The sequence below is a fragment of the Periplaneta americana genome, chromosome 4, assembly GCF_040183065.1.
Source record: "Periplaneta americana isolate PAMFEO1 chromosome 4, P.americana_PAMFEO1_priV1, whole genome shotgun sequence".
In the NCBI taxonomy this organism is placed as follows: domain Eukaryota; kingdom Metazoa; phylum Arthropoda; class Insecta; order Blattodea; family Blattidae; genus Periplaneta; species Periplaneta americana.
This window is the reverse complement of record NC_091120.1, coordinates 73,605,554-73,632,872: the sequence shown is the minus strand read 5'-3', so window position 1 is coordinate 73,632,872 and position 27,319 is coordinate 73,605,554. Positions and strand designations below refer to the sequence as shown.

General features: G+C 34.7%; 2 protein-coding genes across 3 annotated transcripts; one reads left to right on the top strand and one right to left on the bottom strand.

Annotated features, from left to right (window-relative positions):
• LOC138697937 (uncharacterized) lies at window positions 1–9,602 on the bottom strand. The gene is made up of 6 exons (XM_069823549.1): window positions 9,510–9,602; window positions 4,467–4,826; window positions 4,242–4,364; window positions 3,360–3,600; window positions 2,687–2,822; window positions 1–156 (listed from the first exon to the last, which is right to left on the bottom strand). Exons 2-6 carry the CDS (start codon window positions 4,726–4,728, stop codon window positions 124–126), a joined length of 795 nt encoding a protein of 264 aa, XP_069679650.1. The 5' UTR covers window positions 4,729–4,826; window positions 9,510–9,602; the 3' UTR covers window positions 1–123.
• Window positions 9,567–27,319, top strand: MED28 (mediator complex subunit 28). Of its 2 annotated transcripts, XM_069823547.1 has the most exons (5): window positions 9,567–9,690; window positions 9,804–9,983; window positions 16,060–16,425; window positions 16,537–16,599; window positions 17,614–27,319. In XM_069823547.1, the coding sequence occupies exons 1-5, from the start codon at window positions 9,631–9,633 to the stop codon at window positions 17,818–17,820; spliced, it is 876 nt and encodes a 291-aa protein (XP_069679648.1). In that variant the 5' UTR covers window positions 9,567–9,630; the 3' UTR covers window positions 17,821–27,319. The 2 variants fall into 2 exon arrangements, with proteins under 2 accessions (XP_069679648.1, XP_069679649.1); XM_069823548.1 differs by lacking the exon at window positions 16,537–16,599.

The window sequence follows — 27,319 nt, the reverse complement described above, 5'->3', positions numbered from 1 at the left end:
CACTAAAAGATTCAGTGTTTTCCCCAGGATCTGATTAAAGAGCTCTAGGGCTTGTGGCCTTTGTACTATGAAGAACTCGGCCAAGAAGAGGTACTCACGGCAAGCATTGTCAACCAAGCAATATTACTCACTGCGAAACAAAGCGTCATATGGGTACTGTAACAAATAGAAGTATATTTGTCAATGAGCGGCTAGTAGATCCAAAGATGTATTTCAGAACCACTGTTTTTAATGGTTATTTGGACATTATTGTAGCTCAATTAAAAAACAGATTTGAGGATATGCATAATGTTAACCATTTCTTCAAAATTATTTCCCCAGAATTTCTAAATTCTGCTTCTGACTAAGAGATTCATAATGCAGCAGTGGTTCTTCAAAATGAATATGAGGAAGATTTATCCAGTGAATTCCCAGACCAGGTAATAGGTTTCAGAAAAGCTCTGAAAAAAATAGCCTCATTAACTTCTGTATCTGAATTAACAAATCTATAATAGAAAATTCAATCGTAGCTGCTACAGTTCCAGACTTATGCACGGCATTTTACCTATTTCTAACTATTCCGGATACTGTTTCTTCGGCCGAACGATCATTTCGAAGCTAAAACTTACAAAGAACTATCTGTGGAATTCTATGACCCAAGACAGATTTAATGAACTCAGCCTCCTCAGTATCGAATGTGAAAGGGCTAGATCCATTGATGTTAGTGATATCATCAATACCTTCGCATCACAGAAAGCACGCTGCATGGTCCAGTTTCACTAGAGTTCAATGTGAGTACAGTAAAGTTTTGTAAGTACAACAAACAGCAGATAGCAGATAGAAGTATATACTTAATGACAGGCCTACCCACCTACTTAATTTCAATCACTATAGTATATATATTATATGCTTTTTAATAAAATTTATTAATATTTGTTATTATTTTAATAATCTTACAATAATGAACGATTAATCTCCTTGTTCTTATAATTTGGAAATATATCGCATTAAAGTTGAACTTCTATCAGCTGTAAATATATTTATGTCATTATTAGTTATTGATGGGCGGCCGGGTAGCTCAGTTGGTAGAGCAGCTGGCTACGGACTGGAAGGTCCGGGGTTCGATCCCAGGTGGTGACAGGATTTTTTCTCGTTGCCAAACTTTCAGAACGGCCCCGAGGTTCACTCAGCCTCCTATAAAATTGAGTACCGGGTCTTTCCCGGGGGTAAAAGGCGGTCAGAGCGTGGTGCCGACCACACCATCTCATTCTTGTGCCGAGGTCATGGAAAGCATGGAGCTCTACCTCCATGCCCCCCAAATGCCTTCATGGCATGTTACGGGGATACCTTTACCTTTTTTTTTTTATTAGTTATTGATAGGTTATACATTTGGGTGCACTGATACATTTTATTTTAGGGGGCCCGAAATTTTATTTTTGCGGGCAGGCCCATATCACATTCGTTATGCCATGGATTCCGTATAACATATATAAACAAAATTTATTTAATAGGGAAGTAACATTAATAACTAATTACAAACTAGCATCAAGGAAACAAAAAGCAAACACAGCTTCAAGAAGCAAGTAAAATCCTTTATATCGAAACATACCTTCTGTTCTATAGATTAATTCTTGTGTAAGTAGATGTTATTGAAATTTGTGTATTAGACTCTGCATTTCATTGAAAACGACCATCTAAGAGTCATGATATATACAAAATCGAAACTTCGTACTATACACAGTAACCACCTGCCATGTGTACTGACTCTGCAGAAAGCAAAACACTCGAAGCATCACAGCCGACTGGTTGTCCCAGTTGCTCAAAGAGTATCATAGACTGAAAACTGTCTTTGATCGGTGCGTTTATAGTATGCGCTATAAAAATGTTAAACTACTTGATGCTCTGTCACATGATTAGTGATCCTTGTAGGCATACAGGCTATCAGACTGAATAAAAATTACAGTAAAATATTTAAATAATAATAATAAATTAATAAAGCAATAAAATAAAATAAAATTTTAACAAACTATGTTTTCTATCAGAATATAAATATAAAGTATAAGCAGCACTAAAAAATTATAAAAAAAATTTTGTAGTCTTTCTCCTCTAGTTCAATGGAACAGTTAACTTATAATATTTTGTAACATTCGTAACATTGCATTTGTAATGGCACAATTCAAAAGTAAATACATTAAAGAAACCAAAGAGGAAATTCTAGATAAGATTGAAAAAAATATATATATTAATTTTAAAACAAATGGCGATTTTTCCATTATTTTAATTTCGGAAATAACTTCAGAATGAATTATGTTTGGTGCATCCTTGATATTTCGTGATAAGATCATTGAATGTGGAATAACAGAATCTGCATCCACCTTACCATAAGTAGCTGCAACATCAATCACTGTCTGCGATTAACCGTCTCTTAAAATACATTATTGTACAAATGTTAAGCAAAGTGAGCATGTATATTTGCTTTATTTTTATTAAATATTGTAACTAAAATAGATTATATCTGCTTTTGAAGAAATTTGAGACGCATCACAAGATCTCTGTTCTTTTTAAGCAATCATATATTTAATAAGCCACATTAAACATTCATTACTGATATAATGAATTAGACAAGATGGATGCTGAATAACATTACTGATTGATAATATAAAACAGGGGTCGTCAGCACAGAGCATGCTGGGGCTAGGCTCCTTACCCGCAGAAAACGCAGTGCACTATATGCTCTCGTAGCTGCTAGCGGGTATGCTCTCCCTCTCTCTCCCTGTTGCACGACGGTGCGCACGGGACGACACCACGTACCCATTGCACATTTCAGCAAGTGCTGACAACCACTGATATATAAAGCATTATTTCATTTAAAGAATTGTGTTATTTAAAAATTATGTTTCCTTGTTTAAATGTTCATATGGTACTTCCTAATTTTCGTGCTATCTGAAATAAAAACAAAGTTGTAACCTTCTTAAGTAGGCTTTTTTTGGATATCAAGCAATAAAAGGTGATGTAATTGTAGTGCAATAACCTCGAGTGCATGCAACAGATCAAGTAAATGTTTCAACCGGCCGGTTATAAATTCTCGACTGTATGTGCTCGAGCATATCATTTCCCAGCTACTTTCTTCACAACTGAGGACTAATCAGTGAGCTCGGACGGCTGTTTTCAAGAGAATGCAGAGGTCTAGTGTGTATATGAAATAATGCAATTTGTAATTATTCTTGAATTAATGCAACTTCTATTTCTTTAGAATACCATACAATGTTTGCTCATTCAGAGTTATTTATCTCTATTATCATCCATAACCATGACCACGCTCATGATCCACTCTATCACAAATATAAAAAAAAAAAAGCCAGGAAAATGTCGGTACTTACTTTGTTGGTGAAATTCCTTCAATCAATTCTGTAGCAATTTCCATGCGATAAGTCTTTGGAACAGTCAAATGTTGCAACTCATTTTTATGGCCATAATGAGTCTTATAAAACTTTGCATTGCACTTATTATTTGTAAGATCATGTACTACTATTATTTGGCTTGTGCAAAATCTACCTAATTTGCAAGATCCTTGAGACTTCAAACTTCTTTTACGTACTGTTAATGATTGACGTGTTTTTCCTGAAAAAAAAAAGTTTTCTTTCTATAAATTATAACAATATTTGTATGATTAATTAATATAATGAACTCAGATTCGATCTCACACATTCAAAGTAGGTATGTCCTTTCAATATTTTCACCTCCTGTCTCTTACTAAAAGTTTACTTTCTAGGATTACAACAATATTTGCATTATTAATTAATATAATGAACTCATACCTGAACTCGAAGTGAATATTTTGACCTCCCTATTCCTAACTGAAAGTTTACTTTCATGAATTACAACAGTAATTTGCATACCCTAATTAATATATCCATTCCATATAATGAACTCATACCTGATCTCGCACATTCGAAGTATGTTCTCTCAATATTGTCACATCACTGCCTCCAATTGAAAGTTCGATAAACTTCAGAACACGGTTACCTCCTTTCCTCTCTTCCCACAAAATTCCAACCTTGTGCACACAAAATAAATTATTGGCACTGAAAAATGCCTTTTCGTTAGCATGATGATGCGCATTCGACAAACACAGACAATCTGTTCTTATAAGTACCGGTATTTTAAATAATTGTTGTCAGTGAGGTAACCGTATACTGAAGTTTTTATTTGCTTGAATTATAACAGTATTTGCATCATTAATTCATATAGTGAACCCATACCTGATCTCACACATTCAAAGTATATCCTTTCAATATTTTGATCTCTTTTCCCCTTACTGCCAGTCACTTTCTCGTACTGGACCAAGTGTTCTTTCTCTATCCTCGCCATCCATGCCATGAACTCTGTATAGAAGAAATTCAATAATTATTATACAATTAAATGAATTTCACTACAAGATTTCTCTTTTTATTATTATTATTTATATTGTCTAAAAATATGCTTACCTTCAAAACTAGAAAATTCTTGCTCCTCACATTCTTGATTAATATGTTTTTTTTGTAAATGAATTCGTAAATCCGAATTGTATTTGAACGATACCTCACACCCTTCCAAGCACTTGAAGACAGAAACATCTTTGTCATATTCAATGACTTCTTTTTCTCTACAATCGTGAACTTCTCTTTTGTGTCTATTCACATTAGTCTGGTTTGAAAAAATCTTGTTACATAACAAGCAGGCAACACCCATTTGTCGTCCACGTGGCATACGTGTCGCGTGAATAATGGTGATACAATGGCCTATCGACGTGGTGCGTGCTGTTCTGGTCACAGACAGGAGAGAAGAATCCAAAAAGGATAGCTGCCCTTGAAAAAAGGGTAGCGAGCAGTAACAGCACCTAAATTAATTGTAGAACAACAATATTCTATTTTAAATTTAAATTTTATTTTAATTTAATTTATTTTTGGAGGGCAGCTATCCTCGACATGAATAATTTATTTTTCATATATAGAGCTGTACAGATGGTTATTTACAATTAGCAAGGAATGTCTTAAAACATTAATGGCTATATCTTGAAGTTCCAAAAGATCGATATGGAAACAATGAAAGAAATTGATACAAAATCTTGATATAGTGCCCCTTGCACCAAAGAGCAAGCCAATTACTTCCTAGCGACAAACGGGTATGCGGTATTTCTCTTCCAGATAAGGAAAGCAGGGTTCATAATGTCTTTTTTTTTTCCAGATCTACTTCTTGTGGTTGGAATTCGGCACCCTCAAATCTTATAGTGGGATCGATTATGAAGCCAATCTTTTGATTGTTATCAATTGCTATGATGTCGGCACGTTTGGTGGAGCCAGTGGATGAAATACAATGTACTTCTTCATAAATGTCAAACTTTCCAGACTTCTTGAGACATTCAGCAATTCGGCTTCTAACCCAGTGTTGACGATTGTTCTGCAACAGTTCCCCTTTTCTGCAGACACCAAGAACATGAGGAAGGGTTTCGTACTCGTTGCAATGGCGGCAACGGGATTCTTGGCTCCTACCAGGGACACTACGTAATGCGATGACATTGCAATTCATTTTTATAGCGTTAGTCCATTGAGAGGTGGAAAGGCCTTTCTTGGTTGATATCCAGGAATTTGATTTTGACCATTCTGAAAAATGCGAAACACCTTTACCACGGTGGTTAAGTTTTTTCCATTCTTCAAACTGTTGATTTCGTAGTTTCTTCCGTAGATTTCGCACATTAGGCTGTTCCTCAGAGGGGAAACCAAGGTGTTGTATACTGGCTCTTATTTCTTGTGCGAAATTTCTTGTAGTCGCACGAAGAGGATCATCAATGGAATCTAACAGGTTGCATTACATTAATATGTTGCAAGAATGCTTCCCACAAAGCTTTCATAATCCCCAGACCACGAACTTTTCTGGAACTATAAAGCATACTATCTGGGCTATCGATTGGCAATCCAATTATTTCCTTGACAGCACTTCTTATCAATTTATCAATATCAAGCAAAAAACTATGTTTGAGCTTTGATAATGGAGCACATTGTAGAGGATAAATCAGACTTGGCCATATATATTGGTTTATTATATTTATCTTTTGATCTGGTTTGAGAAGCGTTGAATGTACTAGTTTGGATATACTAGTATGTAATTTATTCATAATGCCTTTCTCATCTAAAATGATTTCATCTTTATATGTGACGCCTAAATATTTAATGGTGTCATTGCTATTTGTTGACACTATATTCAAACCACTTATTGTTGTAATGTCAGATGTTTTTAGATTTCCTTTTTCTATAACAATGGCTTTGGATTTAGAGGCATTAAGTTGTAGACCTATTCGCTGTAAGTATTGATTAGTAGTGTCAATTAGAAACATAGCTGATTCAACATTATTTGATATGAGGGCAATATCGTCAGCGAATCCTAGAGCTGTTAAGCTCTGGCAGTATGGACTAAGTTGGTAACCAAATTGAGAGGCATATTCAGGATCATTTAATTCCTTAAAAATGAAATCAATAGCCAGATTGAACAGAATGGGTGATAAAGGTGATCCTTGAGCAACTCCTCTATGAACGGGGATGTCTTTTGTACGGGTAGCTGCATCTAATTCAATGAAGACAGAGTTATTAGTTAAGAGAGATTTTATTAGGGATTTCATTTCCTGAGGAACAGAGGTCGAATTAATAGACTGTTCAATTTGTTGATATCCAATATTATCAAACGCTTTGGAAACGTCCAAAAACGTGATACAACAATCTTTCTTCTTTAATTTAGAGTGTTGAAGACAGCTGTTAACCAGTGAAGAATTAATAAATGTTCCCGGAGTTCTTACAAATCCTCTTTGTTGAAAAGATAGTTCCAGAAAAGGTCGAATTTTTCTTTCTAAGGTCCTTTCAATAATTCCGCGTAAAATAGAGAAAACAGTTATGGGGCGCCAATTAGTAATTATACTCGGATCTCCAGATTTATGAATTAAGATGGTACGGCCTCTTCTAAAGGATTTGGGAACATAATTCCAAGCAAGCATTATGTTGGCAATAATGCAAATAATATTAGAGCATTTTAGTTCTTTTATTACCTTAAGTAATATCCGATCAGGGCCAGGTGCCGTATCAACATTCATTCCTTTCATGGCATGCTGTATGTCTTCAATTGATATCAAATGGTGAGAATCATTTATACCATCATTCTCAGGGAAAGTGGAAACATTTTCTGTTCCTAATGTTTCAGAATAAAATTCATAAATACTAGAAATGGGAATTTTGCATTGTGTAGCCTCTGTATCATGCTCTATAGATTGAACTACCTTCTTACGTCTAAAATAATAATAATGTTGAACGAGATCATAATTATATTGTTGTTTTTTCCTTTCTCGAAAATGTTTATCACGACATGTGGGATTACTGGACTGAGAAAAGTTTGATCGTTGCTGATTGAGTTTCTTGGCTTTCCGTGCTCGAAAGTATTTGACAGCTGGGTGTTCAGGACCTTTACATTGAGCTTTAGCATTCCGTAGAAATGTAAGGAAACTATATATAAGTTCATCAAACTTATTGTCATCAAATTTATTATCATCTTTAAATTCATTAGATATTTTTAAAAACTGTTGTTCCCAAAATTTTAAGTCCTCTTCATTTTTAAGAGATGAACTATCTTGACTCAAGCAATCATTAACATTTGGAATTGTAGGATTCGAGTCATATTTTGTCTATATATAACACGAGATATATGACTGTTGATACCAGTAGCAGCCGAAGATCGAAATCCTCGGTGAGGCCAGATGCAACTAAGTTTAGTTTAAGTGCCTCCGATAGGAAATGTTTATTCATTATATTAATTATTATTGTTATTATATTATTAATATCATTATTACTGTATTATTGTTATTATTATTATTATTATTATTATTACTATTATTAGTCTATTCTTATTACTATCAATGAAAAATAATAATAATTTCACTCACCAAATAAGCTGTCATGCTCTGAGTTTCAGTGATTGTTTCAGTGTGATGAAGCATCCCACATTATGTGTTGAAATTCCCCTTTCTTTTCTTTTTATTTTTTTCCTTTGACAGCAACAAACAAGGCCAAGAGAAGTTTGTTTTGAATCACATTATCACATAACCATTTATGTTGCCCATACCAGGATGCAATAGAAACTCGCGTTTTAAGATTATGTGTTAGAAAAATTATCAGCGATGTCGCAGGTATCTCGGTAGGCTCTCCCTTTATTTAAAACTTCCTTTCTTTCAGTATTATTTCTTCTCGAAAAAGAACACTCCAACAATGAATTAACTGCACCAGCATTATTTCTCTCATTTGTTTCTGTTTATATTTTCCCAAAATACATAACAACATTGGCCCAGATTCATTACCGGAAGTACAATAGAAGAACACCCTCGCTTATGTCATAAACTGAGACATAAGGGGAGAGAATCGAGTGGGTCTCTGCCTGCCAAAGAGCTGGAATTTTGTTATTTATGGCCTAGTTAGGAAGACGAGTCACCACTGCTATTCCCACCCCACTCTACCCTTGAGGCCGGCCCATGGATGGGACGAGTGAAACCTGACCAGGCCAGCCGAATTGTGGCTCAGCTACAACGTTTTAAGCGTAAACTCAAAGCCCGCGAAAGGACATGAAATGCATTAAGCGAGACCCGGCACGAACGATTCTGGCCTCAGGAACAAATTTTACTGCAAAACAGGTCTATATACATCACAAGGCAGACCCGGCAGGAGCGATTCCGGCCTCAGGAACAAATTTTACTGCAAAACAGGTCTAAATACATCAAAGTTTTCAAATGCTACTACAGAGATATATGCTTCATTCAAATAACTAATACATTATATAAAAACACAAAATTTGATTTCAGTTAAGCCAAGTGACTGAGGCCCGGCCTCACTTGCCTCAGTCAATCAGCCGCCACTGGTTGATACGACGAAATGATTTACCACAGTGAGGGCATGTAGAGTTTGAAATTGATTCTTCTGGGTCTATTTTTTTTTCCATTAAAAATTTTAGCTTCCGAGTCTTGGATGCTACTTTTGAATGAAGAGGAAGTATCATGAAGGTTAATGCCGACAGGCGGGGAATCTTGTTTAAGACTGTGATTACGAGCTATATGGATATTTAGTCCACGTTTTGTAAACGATTTCCCACATAAGTTACATATAAATGAATGAAGACTATCTGTTAAGGTTGAAGAAATTTCAGAAACAGTATCATCCGTAGTAAATGTAGCGGAAACAGATGTCATAACATAGAGTAGTGGGTTATGAAAACAGTTAAGAATAATATTCAGCGATACACAAGAAGTTAATATACGAAATAGAGAAAAAAATGTCCTTAACAACCACATAAACAAAGCCAATTTCTTTGTATAGAATGAAAAAATTAGAATTAAATCAATATGCATGTATTAAAAGCACTCCTAGTAATTGTAGATGTTAGAAATCTTCTAATAAATACACTGCACTAACTGTTTGGCAGAAACCGAATCACTGATATAGTTAAAAAAGTGAAATACACACCACATTTGCAAATTTCTGGTAACGTCCGCGTGGTTAACGTATCGTCTGCTTGTGACGTCACTTCCGCGCATGAGTACTTAGTGGAACGCGTTCCTAGTCGCTGCTAATTCGCTGCGCCAAGATGGCGGCTACAACAAATGGAAATGGTAATTTAGTTGATGAATTTGAGGAAGCTTTCCAGGTATGGCTTTATTTAATTATTTTGCTATAAAAGAATAACTAATTGACTGACAAGGAGTCTAATTCAATATGATTACGCTTGGAATAAAACTGAATATGTTCTTTTCTTTCCAGTCATGTCTTACAGTATTAACCAAAGAAGAAGCATTGCCAACGATGGAAAAAGATGAAATTCGGGTAGAGGTTGACCATACAATTTTACGTTTCATTGATTTAGCACGTCAAATGGAAGCCTTCTTTCTACAAAAGAGGTTTCTTTTGTCTGCTCTGAAACCGGAGTTGGTTGTTAAAGAGGTAATTGCTCGTCTATATGCTTATGGGCACTTTCATTGAAATCTGTGTAGCCTATATATATATATATATATATATATATATATATGCTACACTCACACTGAGGTTGTAATTATCCCGTTCTATTCCTGTTTTTCAAACACTTCATTTCATATCAGTCTATATACCTATATGAGGAGTGTCGTTTCAAAACGTGTTAAGTCCCCCCTCTATCGAAATTTAGTTTGATGCGATTTCTCACTTATAAGCATGTCTTCATCATATATCATAACAAAATTGGATCAGTTCATATTATATTCTGTATTTTTTGTATGCGCCTTCTGATGCGTCGGATCCGTTGCTTACGAGATTACACAAGCTGGCGCATAGCGCTTGAAAAACGAGTCTGAAGTGGTTCCCTCGTAATGCCAATTCCGCCGCTCTGAGCGCTGTTCTGCCCTAAATATTCATAGCAGAACACTTAAATGACATTAACATTTGGGACATTTAAAGGACTCACCATTGCTTATTAAATGCTTCGTACAATATTTTATGGACAAGAGACGTAATTTCCAAACTTCTACTCCTCAATTATATTACAATAAAAGGCTGTCATTCTTGATATTAAAACATATTACATATAAACTGAGGGACTGTCTGCTTTGTACTTCAGTTGATACACCAAACATTTCCGGAAATAAATTAACTTGACATCTTACATATACGCACTATAGCCTACCCTTTTCACCTAATATTATTAATATTGTTATTAAATAAGATATTGCAACTAATTAAGGTACTGCATTATCTTTAATTTCCCTGAATTCATAATTAAGCATTTGCAAGAAGGCCTAACTTTTCCCTCTCTTTAAAAAAAATACGAACGTCACAATAACTGAGAAGTATAATTTATTGCGCGATTTTTTCTTGCAGTGGTGAAAACATTTCTATAGGCCTACTGATTAATCTATTGAGCATAGTAATAGTAAACGCTGTAGTATTTTAGTGCGTGTAAATCTATTTCGAATTAGCATTTATTAAATTAGGAAGTTAGCCTGTAATTTGTGTGATTGAAATGGTTTACTGCTGTGTGCCATTGTGCAAATCGAACCAGAATAAAGAATGTGATTTTTCGTGTCATTGTTTTCCACAAGATGAAGGACTAAGAAAGAAGTGGTGTGTAGCCATTTCTCGCGAAGGGGACAAACCAAGGACTCTTTGGACGCCAAACAAGAAATCGCGTGTCTGCAGCAGACATTTCAAAGAAGCTGATTTTAGCATTAGCACAACATAAAACGTTTGCTTCCTAATTTGGTACCATCCGTCTTTGATGATTTTCCAAAACATAAACAAAATTTTTCAAACATAAATAGACGCAACAAAAGAAGGATAACAGAAGTGGTGAATAACATCCATCCTGCTAAGAAAAATAAACCCAATGTTGAACATAGTACATCAGCTTTCAATGAAGCAAATGTTTCAATTGAAGAAATCTATGAAGCACATAAAAAAACTATAGCCACACAATGCTCAATTGAAAGTAAAAAAATTCCCAAAGCCATTACATTACAACGTAAAAAAATTACTAGGACAATTCGGAAACAAAATCAGTTTATTGGAAAACTAAGACAGACAATATGTAGGCCTAATTTAAAAAGCAAGCTCTGGAGTTTACAGAAACAAAACGAGAAGGAAGAACAAGGAATTGAAAAGCAACTTACCAAAATAAAAGAAGCTGCAAAAGAAGGTAGTTTGAAAGCAAGCTTTTTGACTGAACAAATTCAGGCTTTCGGAAAACAAAAGTGTAAATTTCATGAAAACACACTGAAAATCTGCATATTGCTATCTAACAGGTCATCTACCGGCTATAGATTACTAAGAAACTTGGGTATTTTACACTTACCCCATCAAAAGACATTAAAAACTTATATTGGTCACTCAAAAGGAGAAACAGGTGTCACCTCTTTGATAAAGGCTCGGCTAATTGCAGAGGAAAAGTCCTTGGAGCATGAAAATGAAAAAGTTGGATCTCTCATTATTGACGAAATGAGTATTAAACCGAAATTGATGTATGACAGAAATTTGGATATGTTGATAGGAATGACAGACACTGAGAAAAATGTTATTGGGATTGAAAATAAGCTGGCCAATAAATTGCTGTGCATTCTGTTCAAGGGTCTGTCTACAAAGTACAGAATACCAGTGCCATTTTATTTTACACACAATTTAACCTTAGATGAGTTGGCAAAATTGACTATGGAAGCCCTGAAAGTAGTGGAAGATATTGGATTTAAAGTAATTAGAATTGTGACGGATAACTGCCAATTTTCGAATATAACTTAGCTGAACAAACTTCAAATAACACTGTAATATGCTTGGCATATTTATAATATTCGTACTCAATCAGTAATGCACAATTAATCGAACTATTTTCACGATACACAATGCTTTTTAATGGTACTATTCAACATTTCTTAGGACAGCGAGGCGAACCTAGCGGCAGAAATTGTCATGACTCACAGAGACCTACTCTCGATCGTGCTATGCGCCAGCTTGTGTAATCTCGTAAGCAACGGTCGGATAAAATCGTGTTATGTTCGCGAAACTGATCGGTTCAAATCGTATTAAATTCCCAACTGTTTTCCTTTCGTTGGTTGACCAGAACGAAATGCCGCATTTTTTCCTAAGTTGTCAGCGATGTGCATGATGTAATGAATAACGGTTGCTTACTACTTTTGTGTAAAATGAATGGTTATTCAATAGTGGAGAAAGATCAAAGAGGATCAGGAAAAGGCTGACAACAAAAACAAAAAGAAATCGCGAAATCGAAACAAGATAAATACATCAGCTGTGTTACTACAATAAACTAAATTAAATATCTCATTCTGAGATAATATTATCTTCTAAAGTACATGCATTTCCAATTACACACAATAAGGAAAATTGGACCTTTCTACAACTAATCGTTTCCAATTCACTATGCATCATTCCCTCAAAGTTCCCTACATTCTATGCATGCAACGAGATTCAGTCTGGAAGAGGGCAAATGAAGTGGCATCAGGAGGAATGTCATTTCTCAGCTTTGAGCAGGATGTTACTTGCATAAGACTTTTCTTGACAGATGCAGCGGGCAGAACAAAAACATGCACATAGTACATGTCCTTCCTTTCTGGCTCCAAAGCAAGGCACCCCACATATTTCCGAAGTTGTAATGTATTTTCCAGTGTGGGGCCATTCTGAATCGTAGAGAAAACGTTGCGCAAGAAAGCAGAGTCCACACCTGTGGAGTAACGGCCAGGTCGGGACAAATTACCTGGTTGAGGGTTTTTCCGGAGTTTTCTCTCAACCCAATATGAGCAAATGCTGGGTAACTTTCGGTGCTGGACCCTGGACTCTTTTTCTTTACACCGGCATTATCACCTTCATCTCATTCAGATGCTAAATAACCTAAGATGTTGATAAAGCATCGTAAAATAACTTAGTAAAATAAATAAGTAAAAAAGCCGAGATAATTACCCCTAATGAATATAGGGTTTTTTTTTATGAAACAGTGGCTTCCGTTAAAACTCTAGGAAAAAATTGGACAATTCGAGATTACAAATCTCTAGCTTCACAATACAAAAAGGCGGACGCAATCAAGGATATTAAAAGGGTTACGTTAAAAAGGATCTATAAAAATGGAAAATCAGAGGTTACTTTGAAAATGGAACCCACATTTAGATATGATAATCCTTTCAAAGTAGGCACTCATATTATAAAACGAGGAGTAAGAAGAATAACAGTGCCACAAATCTTACTGATGCTAAGAAGAACAATGTGGATACTTTGCTAAAAGGAGATTTGAAGATAGTTAGGAAAAACTGGATGACGTGGGGTTCTATGTTTCTGCCTCAGCAATGATACAGGATCTTCTACTGAAAATAACGAACATGGTGAACATTTTCTTGAATAATCAGGTTTTGAAAGACTGTATTTTCATAATTATATTACTTATGTGTATTCATTTTAGACTAAAGGATACTCAAAAAAACAATGTACCTTCAAGAATAACTCTTCTCGAGTTCTCAGCCAGGTGAGTTGGAGATTAGCTTCCAAGCTTTCGACGGCTAGCGCTGCCAACTTCTTCAGGGAATGAAGTGATGTGGGACCATGTCTAGCCGGTATATATGCAAAAGTAGGGCTTCCCGCTGCGGGCCAATCAGGAGCTAGTTCCTAGTCCCGACCGCCAGGAGCATTCTGGTTTGTGGAAGCGGCAGCCAATCAGGAGCTACTTGCTGGTCCCAACTGTCTGACAGCAGGAAGCCCTACTTTTGCATATATACCGGCTAGACATGGTCCCACATCACTTCATTCCCTGAAGAAGATGGCAGAGCTAGCCGTCGAAAGCTTGGAAGCTAATCTCCAACTCACCTGGCTGAGAACCCGAGAAGAGTTATTCTACATTAAACGCCGGGAAAGCCTCAAGTCATACAATGTACCTTCAATTTTATTAGTGCCCTAGTATAACTTATGATAGGCCTATTTTGTTGATAATAAATGCGGAACACAGAATATTTAATCTCAAACAACCATTTCTGTTACTTTATAACAAATAATAAATGGCATCTCTGTGAAAAAGATAAATAAATGAAACAGCATTGTGTAAGAAACAAAAGGTGTTCGATCAAAACGTATTAAATTCTTTGTGTTGTTTCAAAACGTATTAAGTAACAAATTAAAAGTGAAATTGCTCCGCATTGTGATAGGAAACACATTTCAGATTTTATCAGTATTAGTTATAAATGTCTATATTAACACGATGGCAGTTCATTTTTATACATATTCAAAACACTTTAGGAGAAAAACTTTTTTATTGTTTCCTGTAAAATTAGAATTCGGGAACATAACACGTTTTGAAACGATGCTCCTCATATGTAAATGAACTAAAGGATATGATACTTTAATACATTTTCCATGCTATTTCTCTCTGTGCTTTCCTGTTTGTCTAGTTTTACTATCAGTTTGTGTAACGTCTGTACAGAAAATATATTGGGATAAACTCCAGAACATGGATTGAACCCTTTCCCTCTTACTTCAAAATTCCAACCTTGTGCACACAAAATAAATTATTGGCACTGAAAAGTGCCTTTTCGTAAATATAATGATGCGCATTCTACAAACGCAGACAAATCTGCACCTTTTAGTATTTTAAGACATAATTTGGTAGGTGCAATCCGTGTTCTAAAATTTTCCCATGAAATTGATACTAAAACTTTGTGTTGTACTATAGTCGCGACGCTGTTATTCCCGGCGTGACTCCTCCTCTTTGCTTAGTCTGAGGAAGTGAAGGCTCTATAAAGTCTAGTTAGGTAGTTTGTTCTTTCATTGCCGAGCTACCATATTAGGAATCTATTTGCCACACCGTTAAACATCATGTCGTAGCTCCTATGATAATAAATAAAACGACTGTAATTCAGCAAATAATTGAGCGGCAAATAACGTCCTCATGTGCTTTCTGCAAACGCCAATAAAAGAGCCTTAAGAAATGAATAACGTCTTCCACAGCGAATCACAAGACGCACACGTTTAAATGTAGCTGACCTGCAATGCCATTGGCTGCCGGAAATTAGAGGGACGGGACTATAGTAGACTATAGTGTAAATCTCGTCTGTATATATTTCATCTAGAGTGTGACTATAAATTAAGACTTTATAATAGTATTAAGTTTTTTGACTTGTTTCATATTCTAGCTGTAAGCATGTATGAATACCATGGAATGTTAATATATACAATACAATACAGTACTACAGAAAAAATGGATTTTGTATGGAGACCTTTTTTTTATTATCTGTATATAGCTTATCACATCTATATTTGTATATGTGATTCTTAGATTACATTATTGTGTGTATCTAATGCTTAGGATTTAGAAATTAAGTTATTTTCCTTCTTGCTTCTCAGTATCTTTACATAAGATAGAAAAGTCTCAAAATATTCGCAATTTGCAAGGTGTTTCATGTCCATATCCTCCTCATCTGTGCTTAACAAACATTAAAGTCAGTAAGCATTATTATATTACTGTGACATTATCTTATTAATGTCAAATCTTATATTTGTTCAGGATACAAATGAGCTTCGATTAGAATTGGTACGAAAAGAAGACCTGATAAAAAGACATTATGAAAAAATAGCTGTATGGCAGAATTTACTGGCTGATCTTCAAGGCTGGGCAAAGTCACCTGCACAGGGTCCAGCTCCTACTGGATTACCAAATGGAAATGCGGGACCTCAACCTCCTGCACCTCCCACTGGTGCACCCCCACAACCTAATACTATGCCTAATAATATGCAACAGCAGCTTCAACAACAACAGTTACAACAGCAGCAGCAACAGCAACAACAAATGCAACAACAGCAGATGCAGCAAATGCAACAACAGCAACAGCAAATACAGCAGCAGCTTCAACAGCAACAAATGCAACAACAGGTAGCATATTGGGGGAAAACAAAGGACAATGCAACACTGTTCCATCCCTCACTTTATTTTGTATTACGACATTCTCTAATTTATTTTGCTTGGCTTTTATTCTTTTAACAGTTTAAGTTCGTCCGATATGCCCCAAGTCACCGTAATTGCGAAATGGAAACTGCGTTGCGAAAAGTAATTATCTATGTCATAATTACTGTAATATGTATGTATTAATCTTAGCACATATTGATAATTCATCACAGTTTATAAGTAATAGCACTTTTAACATCACCCACTGCTTCTAGTTGATAAATAGTTCAGGGAATTTAGTTAGATATTGTTATTATGCACTAGATCAGTCTGCACAATTTTAGTGATTAGGAACTAACCTTGTTTTACATTTAACATAGGAAATATTAAACATACATTTTTCATATCTGGAGAACTATATGTCTATATTTTACGTATCTTAAAAAGGAAATAGTTTTAATCAAATAATTTATGTGTATTAAGTTTGTTTTAAATATATTTTTTCGCATAATTCGTTTTACTGGAAAAATAAACATTTGACTCAAATGTAATCGTTACAAAGAAACATATAAGGACATGATTTTCGCCATATAAGTTAACACGTTTTCTATCGAAAATTAATTAGCGCAGAAATATTAACGCCAAAATTCAGACAATTAACCTTATTCAGAATGCCTTTGAAATATAACATATCCAGCAAAATGTACGTGTTACATTCTTATTTTTAAATATCTAGATTATAAAGAAAGTAGATTAGATGAATTCATGCATAATGACGTGAAGAAAAAAGATTTGTAGTTAAAACGTGTAGATGAATCAAAATAATATTCCTATAACTATCTTTATATTATAGGTAACTTTCTAATAGTAATTGAATTACATATCAGTGTATCAGTGATAAAACTTCAATATTTGATTTTATTAAATTGTATTACTTTCTCATTTATGACCTTTCAGTTTTTATATAACAAAAGTTTATTTATTTTTTGTTGTCTTAATTCAAGGCATTGATTTATTTTTAATTATATTATATATTACTTTATTTTTAATTACATTTTTATAAGTTATTCTTTAGTTTCTGATGTTTACTTTTTATTTAGAGTTTTTATTTGTGTTTGGATGTTTCAGTGAGCCCCATGTGGGTTTCTCACTGAAACGGCATGCATTTGATTGCAGGGTCCACCAGGAATCTCAGTAGCATCTGGTAGTGGGGGTCCTGGACCAATGGTGTCACCCCAACAAGCGATGTTCATGCAGCAGTCTGCAGGCCCACGAGGTCCGTCTGGTTTCCCCACTCAAGGACCAGGTGGAGTGTTACAAGGCCCCTTAGCATTCTTGGAGAAGACCACGAGCAACATAGGAATGCCAGAGGGACGTAGGTGACGGGGGCGGGGGAGGGGGCGGGGCAGAGGCAGGGGAAGAGGGCGTGGGAGAGGACGCGGAGCACTGGACTATGGGACTGCCCCCTAAACCCTCCCACATGATGGAACTCGGTGCGGTTCATTGCTTGGGATTTGTGCGATTTGAACATGGTGATGGAGCATCGTACCGTAGACTTCTAGTAACTTTTTGACAATGTTCGTGATTGTGTTCAGACTACAACAATGCTCTGTTTGGAAGATGGGAAGTACACAATTTGGTACACTGAGGATTCTTTATAATGTACTCCATATATAGGCCAGATTTACTTGCAGTATAGAAATATATATTAACCCCAAATTATTATTATTTTTTTTTTTTTTTGTTCAAGGCAATCTCAAAAGGAAATCATTAAAAGGAAAGTTATAATGAGATAGTAAGCAAGGGATCATTATTAAACATTTAATTGGTATTCTTAATGTATTTTTTTACTGCATTTACAACTAAACATTTATACATTTCATTTTATGAACTCCGTGAAAGTATAGCATTGATTTAAAGTATTAGATTTTTTGAAGAGAATGAAATTTATCAAACACTTGTGCCATGTATCAGTAACAGATGAGGATGTTGGTAGAAGCCATAGTACAAGCGTTTATATATATAAAATTTCTATTATTTTTGTTCTGTTAAGAGTAAAGGTTACATAATAATATCAGGAATGTAACAGATCAGCACTGCAGTAAGACATTCAGTATTAACATACTTAAGAGAAGGATAAGTTCTTAGCGCACTGCAGAAAAAAAAAATTATGGAATTTGATTGAGACCCATTTATTTTTTAACTGGGTATACTTATTGGCACTTGATACACGAGCTATTGTTTAGGTCTCAGTAAAGGAATATTTCTTTTGCAAAGTACATACAAACTCGAATAAATATTACTGTTCATTCACAAAGTTCAGTAGTCCCTATGCAAAGTTTGTTTCTTTATAGAAATTGAATTTGTGAAGCCCAAATGAAATTTCATTAGAGATCATTACATGTTCATTAATAATTTCCATTTCGCAAAACTTGTAGTGTTGATATTCACATGAAAACAAAATTTTTGCTAGCTAAGACAAAGTTACATTCAATTTATCAGCCATCTTTTGTTGTTCAACAGCAGTACACGAAATACTCTACAGTCAGGACACTTTAGCTCAACAAAAGTGATGGCAGAGGTAGCTTTGTTTCAGCAAATCTTGATTTGAAGTTGGGAAAAATGTGTAACTACATTTCCATAATCATACAATTTGTTTTTCAGTATAACTTATTGGAACATTAAACATGAATTGCAAAATGAATGCATTTCCATAGTTTGTGTCAGTATAACAACTACTAAGTGGTCTCTGAAAGTATTAGTATGTATTTATTTAACCGGGTAGAGATAAGGCCGTCAGGCCTTCTCTGCCCCTCTACCAGGGGATTACAACTACAATACAAGCTTATTTGGCACATGAAATTATGTAAATATTTTCGTTATTTTTATTTCTAAAAGATGTATGTTATAATAAGAAGTAAATTAGTATGGGGGACAAAACTACAAAACATAGAAAATGTTGTGTCATATATCATTGAATTTATATTTTTCCAAACATACAAAAACTTTTTTGGCCAGTATTAAAAAATTATGGAAATACCATTAAGACGACTTTATAATTAATTTACTTATATCACAGCCATCATAAATTAACAAGCCATGCTCCTGTTAGAATTCGCAATGTTGGCATAGAGCAGAATCAGACTCCGAGCTGGAGTGTAAAGTGTGGGAGAATGATCTAGTGAGGCTTTAAATTAACAGTTGTTTTACATGTAGATATTGTTTTTAACAGCTGCTTCTGTTTTTCTATTGTACTATGGTAAGAATTATTATAATTATTTCTATATTTAACTTACCCAACCTAAATATTTTGACATTTCATTTTAGACACACATATTTGTATCATTAAATTTTAATTACTTAGATGTTAAATGCCTAGATGATGCTGTGTTGCTGAATGCAAGTCTAACTATGATGGTACATTAAAATCTAGCACACATATAACAATGTTTTCATTCCCCAAGGGTGAGGATAAAAGACAAGCATGGATTCGTGAAGTATCTCGAAAAGATTAGACTTTACCTCTTCAACAACTGTGTGCATCAACCACTTTGACGAAAAAAAAAAAGATTTTTTTATGGTAACTTAATACAGACTACCTGATGGCACACTTATGAAATTACTTCTTAGGTACCGGTATTGGTATGCCAAACTTTCGAACAATATAGTACTGTAAATTCCAAAATGAAAGGTATGGATCTAACCCAAATTCTAGAAAAGAGGCCATAGAAAAAAATAAATAAAGAAAAAGAAGAACAGGTATTGAAAAACAGGTGTAATAAGTGATTTTAATAGCTTTGTGGAAGAGTTTTCTGCAAATTTAAGTCTGTGAAACTCAAATCAAGAAATGGATTCAGAACATCTCAAAATCTATGCAGCAGTGGCTAACCATGATAATATCTTTGAAAAATATTGGAGTGCAAGAGGTCAAATGACTTTATTGTCAAATGCCTGGCATTAGAAAACAACAACAAGTCTGTGAAAGTGAAAATGGTTCCTTAAACGAAATGTTTCTATGCAAATTAAACTATGATGGCAGTAAAAGTTTATAGTGGCATAAGTGCAGTAAGAGCATTGTGATTTATAACAACCTAACTTCAAAAATAGGCTTAAAAAACAGTGAGATTCCTTTAAATGATCTGACGGATGTGCGTATTATTCATTTGGCAGAGTTTAGCTTGAAATTTTAACAGTGTGTATATGGGCAGCAATTTAATGTAATAATTCACAAAAGTTTTCTGTGTTTGCGAACATAATTTTCACCAATTTATTACACAGTGGTACAATGGAGAACAGTAGGCCTACATTAGGTTATTACCCAGTTAGTACTTTTGTAATTTATCAGTCAATTCCATCACTTAAATTTAAGCTTATATGGTGTAAATTTCAAATTATTGTCTAATACAATTTTCTTTTAAAGCCTGTCGTCATTATTATTGGTATTGAAATCGTTCATAAGCTTTTTCAGTTACTATTAAGTTATTAAAAACGAAATTTTAAACATATTTCATGAATGTGTTGTCTGCTTGTTTTCTGCAATCAGACCAACAAATGCTGGAGTAGCACCTTTGCCAAGTGTATGAACATGATTTGTTAATTTAAGATGGCTATGCTTATATCCTTTTCTAGCAAACTTCATGTAAATTAAGATAATAATATGAACGTCATTACTTAGTAATAGGTGCCCTGTATGCAGTTTTGTGTAATTCATCCTAAGTAGGAGTAAAAATGATTATTGCAATTCTTTTATCACTTTTGGAGTACATATAATATCCTCTGTAAGAAATTGGTAAGAAATGTGCAATATAGGAGAATGGCATTGCATGTAGAGCTTTGAGCAAACCTGTTAGCAGTTACTCTTACCAAAGAAAGCACACAACCTATTTCATGACAATTGGCAACCCGAACCTCAAGAAATTACTACTGCTGGCTTCTCTCTCACAACCCCCGACTGCTGCAAGAAGAGTTAAAATTGTTGAGGTGTTGTGAACGTAGTGGACACTTCTAAACTGAGATGGTGGACCAGAAACGTGAAGTCTCTCTACCTGTTGGTTATATTAGTTACGGGTTTCTTCCAAGTAGCATGTAAATAGGTTTACGTATATAAATAGATTTATAGATAAAGAATGAATTGTGTAATGTATTGTTACGTGAATGAAGAAAAGTCGTTAGTTACATTCAGAGTGGTCTGTTGCAATATAGTTCCATAAGAAATATTTGTTTTACTTCAAGCCCAAAGATGTAATAAGACAATCAGATTAGAGATGGTAATGGGAACCATTGAGAGGCATATTATGATGTGAAATTGAAAATAATTGTTATTGTGACATTAATTTGATCACATCAGTAAGGTTTCTAGCCAGATTAAAGACACATGCAAATAATATGCACTAGATGTATAAATTGTGCTCGCTATTAAGTAAGATCTTAAGGGGGGTGGGAGGGATTAAGCCCGAGAAACACACATTTTTGTGCTCATAAATAAAATATTTTCGTACAGATTTGTAAGCTTTAAATGACTTATTGATACCTGGTTCCTAAAATACTGATATAGGATAGTTAGTTATATTTGTTCCATTCTCCACAATACACTTAAAATTTTATCACGAAAGTGGTATAAAAAGGAGGAATGTCTTTTTCTGCTCTCAAGAATCTTAATCTTTAATAATTCATTCAGCACAGCCATTTACATACTTCATTATCAACAAAACTGTGCATTGATGTAAAGATATTTCATGTATGTTCAGTTGGTTTTATGCATCGAAGCACGTGTGAAAATTTTGTAAGAAAACATTGAATTTTTATTGACAAATTTCTTTTCCAGAAGGAACATTTTTTAACATAACAATTTATATTAATTGAAGGATTAAAATGTGTGTTCGTGTGTGTGAAAAATTCTGTTCTGTGGTAATGAATATTGTGTGTAAAGTTTGTACTCTTAAATGGTTCATTGTGTGGCTGCACAAATAAAAATCATGGCGTGAATATACTGGGCTCAAAACACGACTTATTATTCAGTCTTCAAACGCACTGCAACTCAAACATGGTATATCCAGTATGACTTGTAATAGAATTCTGTTGAATCCACCATGAGTGCCAACTAAGGGGGATAGCAGAGGATGTAGATGTTAAAATTTATAATTCAATTTCAAAAAAGAGTAATATCCAACAATCGCATTCTTCTATTCAAATAATAACAACTATAAAGCTATGTATGTATACAATCTTACGTTAGTAAAGAAAAAGTAAGTATGAAGTTCACAGTATTTTTCAAAGCATAATAACTTTTGTGGCAGTAACACATTGTGTTAATTGGACACACCAACTTTTCTAAAAACTCATTTCTTTTTGTTTAGTGATAATTTATACCACTTGGTTAATATTTAACCATTTGCATTTGTGATTTAACAATATGCACTTCTAACAAAATTGTATTAAAAGAAAATACTCATTTAAATGTAAATACTCGTATTAGTGTCAGGGGTGGCTGGTGACAAAATATCGAGTGTGCTACAGTTTCATTATACACATAAAATGTAACATGCAACTAATCTAATGTCCAAAATGAAGTTCATGCAATGCTCCTTTCTACTGCAGAATGTATCTATTACTCTGATGGTGAATCCTTCTATGCCTTTAACCATCATCTTCTCAATCGATAGTATAGCAAGTGCAGTGACAAGTTCCTGGGACATTGTGTTCCTTAAGAAGGTTTATTATCTTTAGTAGTTTCGTTATTTCGCAAAACGTATCTAGTAGATTGTCAATGAAGTTGGCAGAGTTTAACAAGTTTGCCACATCAAGATGACTTAATGACTTGAAATGTTGGTGATCCTCTTCCACAATTCTATCACAAGTTCTTTAGCGTCAATATGCCTGTTTTCCATTTCTCTTTGCTTACTAGCTGATGAAGACTCAGTTTCAGTATGAATGTGGTTTGTGGATTCTCTAATCTGCATGACAACCCCTCTGAAACAAGTCACTTCATTTCTTGCTTGAATTACATCAGTCGATCTTGCTTGTAACTGATTGTATCAAATGTCTACATGTGACAATTCTTTTGCTGAAAATGATAAGCAGTACAGAAATTCTTCCTCTTCCAAATAATGCCGTAAACCAGGCCTGCAGAACTGTAGCTCTTGAGAGCGACTGCTTTCCTCCCCTCTTTTACCCCACCCACCTTTTCTACCTGTGTGGTCACGGCGTTCTAGTTATGCTCGGCTGCATCAACATTCATTCTCGGGACGGAAGTCTATCATCCCCAATAGAAGTGAAGTGAGGCTGATGTCATAGTTCCCCTACTTTGCAAGTTCTGCAGGCCTGCCGTAAACTAACAGATCCGTAACAAGTTTTGTTATGTGACATTTTCTCTAATTCCAGCAAACATTGTTCTAAACTCTTGTTCTCAGAAACTACATTAACAGTCTTGATTTAAAGTTCCACCTAGTCGCAAAATATCTCAGAATTCTACGATCCACCACTGATTCCAATGCTGACAAACATTGTGGAGGAAGCCGACAAATCAAAGAAAAACACCCTTGTGGATCGATTTTTTTTAATTGATTCATTTTACGAAGCTTTATCAGCTGCTATGGTTATTTAGCATCTGAATGAGGTAAAGGTGATAATGCCAGGAAAATGAGTCCAGGATCCAACTCCTAAATTTGCACAGAATTCACTCTTAATGAGTTGAGGGAAAACTCCGGAAACATATCAACCAGATAACTTATTTCAACCAAGATTTGAATGTGGGTCCACTCATTTCATGGTCATACATGCCAGACTTTACGCCACAGCTGGTTCTGTGAAGTAGCTTGTTCCATAATTAAGTTTAACTGGTGAGTAGGCCTATATCAATGTATGAAGTACGCATTTGGATGAGTTTTATTTTCACTTGAACCTCATCTCTTTCACCAGACATTACAAAAGCTCCGTTATAAGTCTGTATTCTTATTTTGTGAGGTTTCTCTTTGAACAGAGAATTTACTCCATTTAGAAATTGAACAGAGAATTTACTCCATTTAGAAATTGCATCTGCGCACTCGACCCTCCAGATGAAAAATCCCCAGAATCTTCCAAATGGCTTGCCTTTATTCTCGTAACGAAAAATCAGTGCTAAATGTGATTGAAAGGAGATATCAGTTGTCTCATCTGACATTATTGCAACGAAGTCTGCTTCATTTCCTGCATTATTGCTTCACAGCAAACTTCCTACATACAGTAACAATTCGTTCTGTATAGTTTTGTAAGTCCCTTTAAACATCTGGTTCGAGTCCATGTGTTCCTGTACAGCTTTGTTTATACTCGTCACGGAATCTGTCTGTCCTACGAAATTACCAGGATTTTCAGAATTATTAATCTCGTTGTGGTCTCTCAAAGTAAGCTCAAAAGCTCTGCAAAACTTGGTACAATCGATAAATTTGGAAAGCACATACCTTTCCACTTGTTGATTGTTTTTCAATATTTCATCACGGTATGCATGGCTTAACTGTGCTGCTACACTTACACTGCCGATAGAACTGAGATTCAACATTGTGCATGAGTTTAATATAATTTGTGTTATTTTATGTCGGCCTCGGTAGCATAGTCAGTATAGTGCTGGCTTTCTGTGCTCGAGGTTGCGGGTTCAATCCCGGTTCAGGTCGATGTTTGTGTTTAAATGCTACAGGCTCATGTCAGTAGATTTACTGGCATGTAAAAGAACTGCGGGACAAAATCCCGGCACACCAGCAATGCTGATATAACCTCTACAGTTACATTATTAAATAAATCATAATTTAATTTATTGTGTTATTTTATAGGTAGCCTAAATCAGTCACCCCCATTCTACTGCACGAATTAGAATCATTTACCTAAGAGAAGACAAGGGAAACAGAAAAGAGATTCTTTATTTCACAACCACATATCCAATTGTTATTATACCTTATTCTGTGAAATTTTCTATTGTACGCACAGTTTTTCCCACCTTTTGCTTTCTGATTTATAATCAAATCAGTTGTAGACTTTCCCAACCATTTGACTTTTTTTTCTCATAGAGAATCATTACTTAAACTGAATTCATTTCAGTCTACAGAATAACACTAATAGCAAAATGCAAGAAGAGAAGAGAGAAGGTAATATAAGATATTTGTTAGCCTTAAGAATCAAAATGAATTTATGGTATTGTCAGCTGGCATAATTAATCCCTTACAGCATACTGGCACATACCGGTTTTATATTCATATAACTTATAATATAAGCGTATAATATTTCAAACTGCATACTGGGACAGATATAGCAGACTGTCAATAACTGGATTTGACCATAAGTAACATCAGTTGAGAAATATAGAACTACTTGAGTTATTTTAATATAAAATCAGTGTGTGCAAAACTGTCCTATGTGGTAAGGGGTTAATAACAGAAGATGGATCACAAAGTAATGCACAATAATTAAGAAAAAAATGTTTAATAGGCAAACAAAAATAAAAAATACACAAATGAACTCGCATCTTTTAGCTACTTTTCTACTTAGGCCCATAAAGTGAGTGAATATAATAAAAATAATAATTATGAACTCACCAACGTAACTGCAAAACATAGGCTTTTGATGTGACGTCTACATAGCTCCAGAGCTGCGCTGGTCATATTTGTCTGAAGAATGGATTCCCTTCAGAATGTCGTCTCTATGTCTGATATACTTATAGAATTCCACATGTCATATCATAATTACACTTACTAGCAGAGCTTTCAATGTTTCAACTTTAATGTGTTTTGTGTCCTATAAATTGTTCATAAAAGAGAACACCCTTTCTGTTGAAGCATTGGATCCAGGCAAACAAAAGCAAAAATCAGCGACTTTGAGCAAGTTTCCATGTGAAATATTTTTGTTCTTTAAGTTGTCGAAGATCTCTACCTATTTTCTGTCAACTGGTGTGTTCTCTTCTTCCCACTGTTTAAGTTTATCTTCACTGAAGTAACTCTTTAACACAACATACTTCGTCAAACAGATTTCTGTCGTTATGCTTATGCCATTTTTCTTACTTGTATTAAAATCCACTGCTGATTCAATTTCTGACTAGTTTAGTGGTTAAGAAGTAACCAATCAAGAGACTTTATTTCTTTGAACTCTTGGGTCCATCAATCTAAATATTCCATGCATGCGGAGTAGAAAGACACTCTTTGAAACAAGATGTCACTAATATCTCCATTTTCATGTAGTTTTTCCAGCATAATTCGTACATTAATTGGTAGAAATTATTCTTTCTTCCTTCCTACAAATTTAAATTTTAGATTTTTCAAGATAATGTACACTTCACTCATTGTAAGATCTTGTGACTCTATTTTCAGTACATTTGCATGAAAGGTTGAGACTGTGAATGGATGAAGAAGAGCTATATTTCACAATATATTCTCTCAAAAAAGGTTTTAATGACATTGGGGCACTTTTCTTGATGCACAAAATATGATTTTAAGGGCTGGAACATTTTTAGTATGCACTCTACCGCTGGTAATAACACTAACCACCTAGTTTTACTGTAACCTAGTAATCTCTGATAATCTGTTTGTATAAAGTCACAGAAGTCCTTTAGTTTCTCAACTCTAACAATATACATACATACAAGAAACTGTACACCTTCACTACAATATTTTCAATATCTGTAGGTAGGCAATCTGTAGCTGTTTGTATGCAATTATGTATGATATGGGCTGCACAGTTTACACCTATTAAACTTCTTCCCAGTTGTTATTGTAATTTTGAAAACACATTGTTTTTACCTGATCTTGAAGAAAGTTGCAATTAGTATTCTCTACACACAATGCTAACAAATTGTGTTTTATGTTGTTTTCTTGTAAGATCTCTAGAATGTAGCTAGATAATATATCTGGGGTTTCACCACCTA

Coding starts and splice junctions, on each gene's coding strand:
- LOC138697937 (XM_069823549.1), bottom strand. CDS start 4,728: ATGCCACGTGGACGACAAATGGGTGTTGCCTGCTTGTTATGTAACAAG. Junction 3,601..4,241: donor CTTTGAATGTGTGAGATCAG/GTATGGGTTCAC, acceptor TTTTTTTTTCAG/GAAAAACACGTCAATCATTA. Junction 2,823..3,359: donor GAAGGAATTTCACCAACAAA/GTAAGTACCGAC, acceptor TTTATATATCAG/TGGTTGTCAGCACTTGCTGA.
- MED28 (XM_069823547.1), top strand. CDS start 9,631: ATGGCGGCTACAACAAATGGAAATGGTAATTTAGTTGATGAATTTGAG. Junction 16,426..16,536: donor AGCAACAAATGCAACAACAG/GTAGCATATTGG, acceptor TTCTTTTAACAG/TTTAAGTTCGTCCGATATGC. Junction 16,600..17,613: donor TGGAAACTGCGTTGCGAAAA/GTAATTATCTAT, acceptor ATTTGATTGCAG/GGTCCACCAGGAATCTCAGT.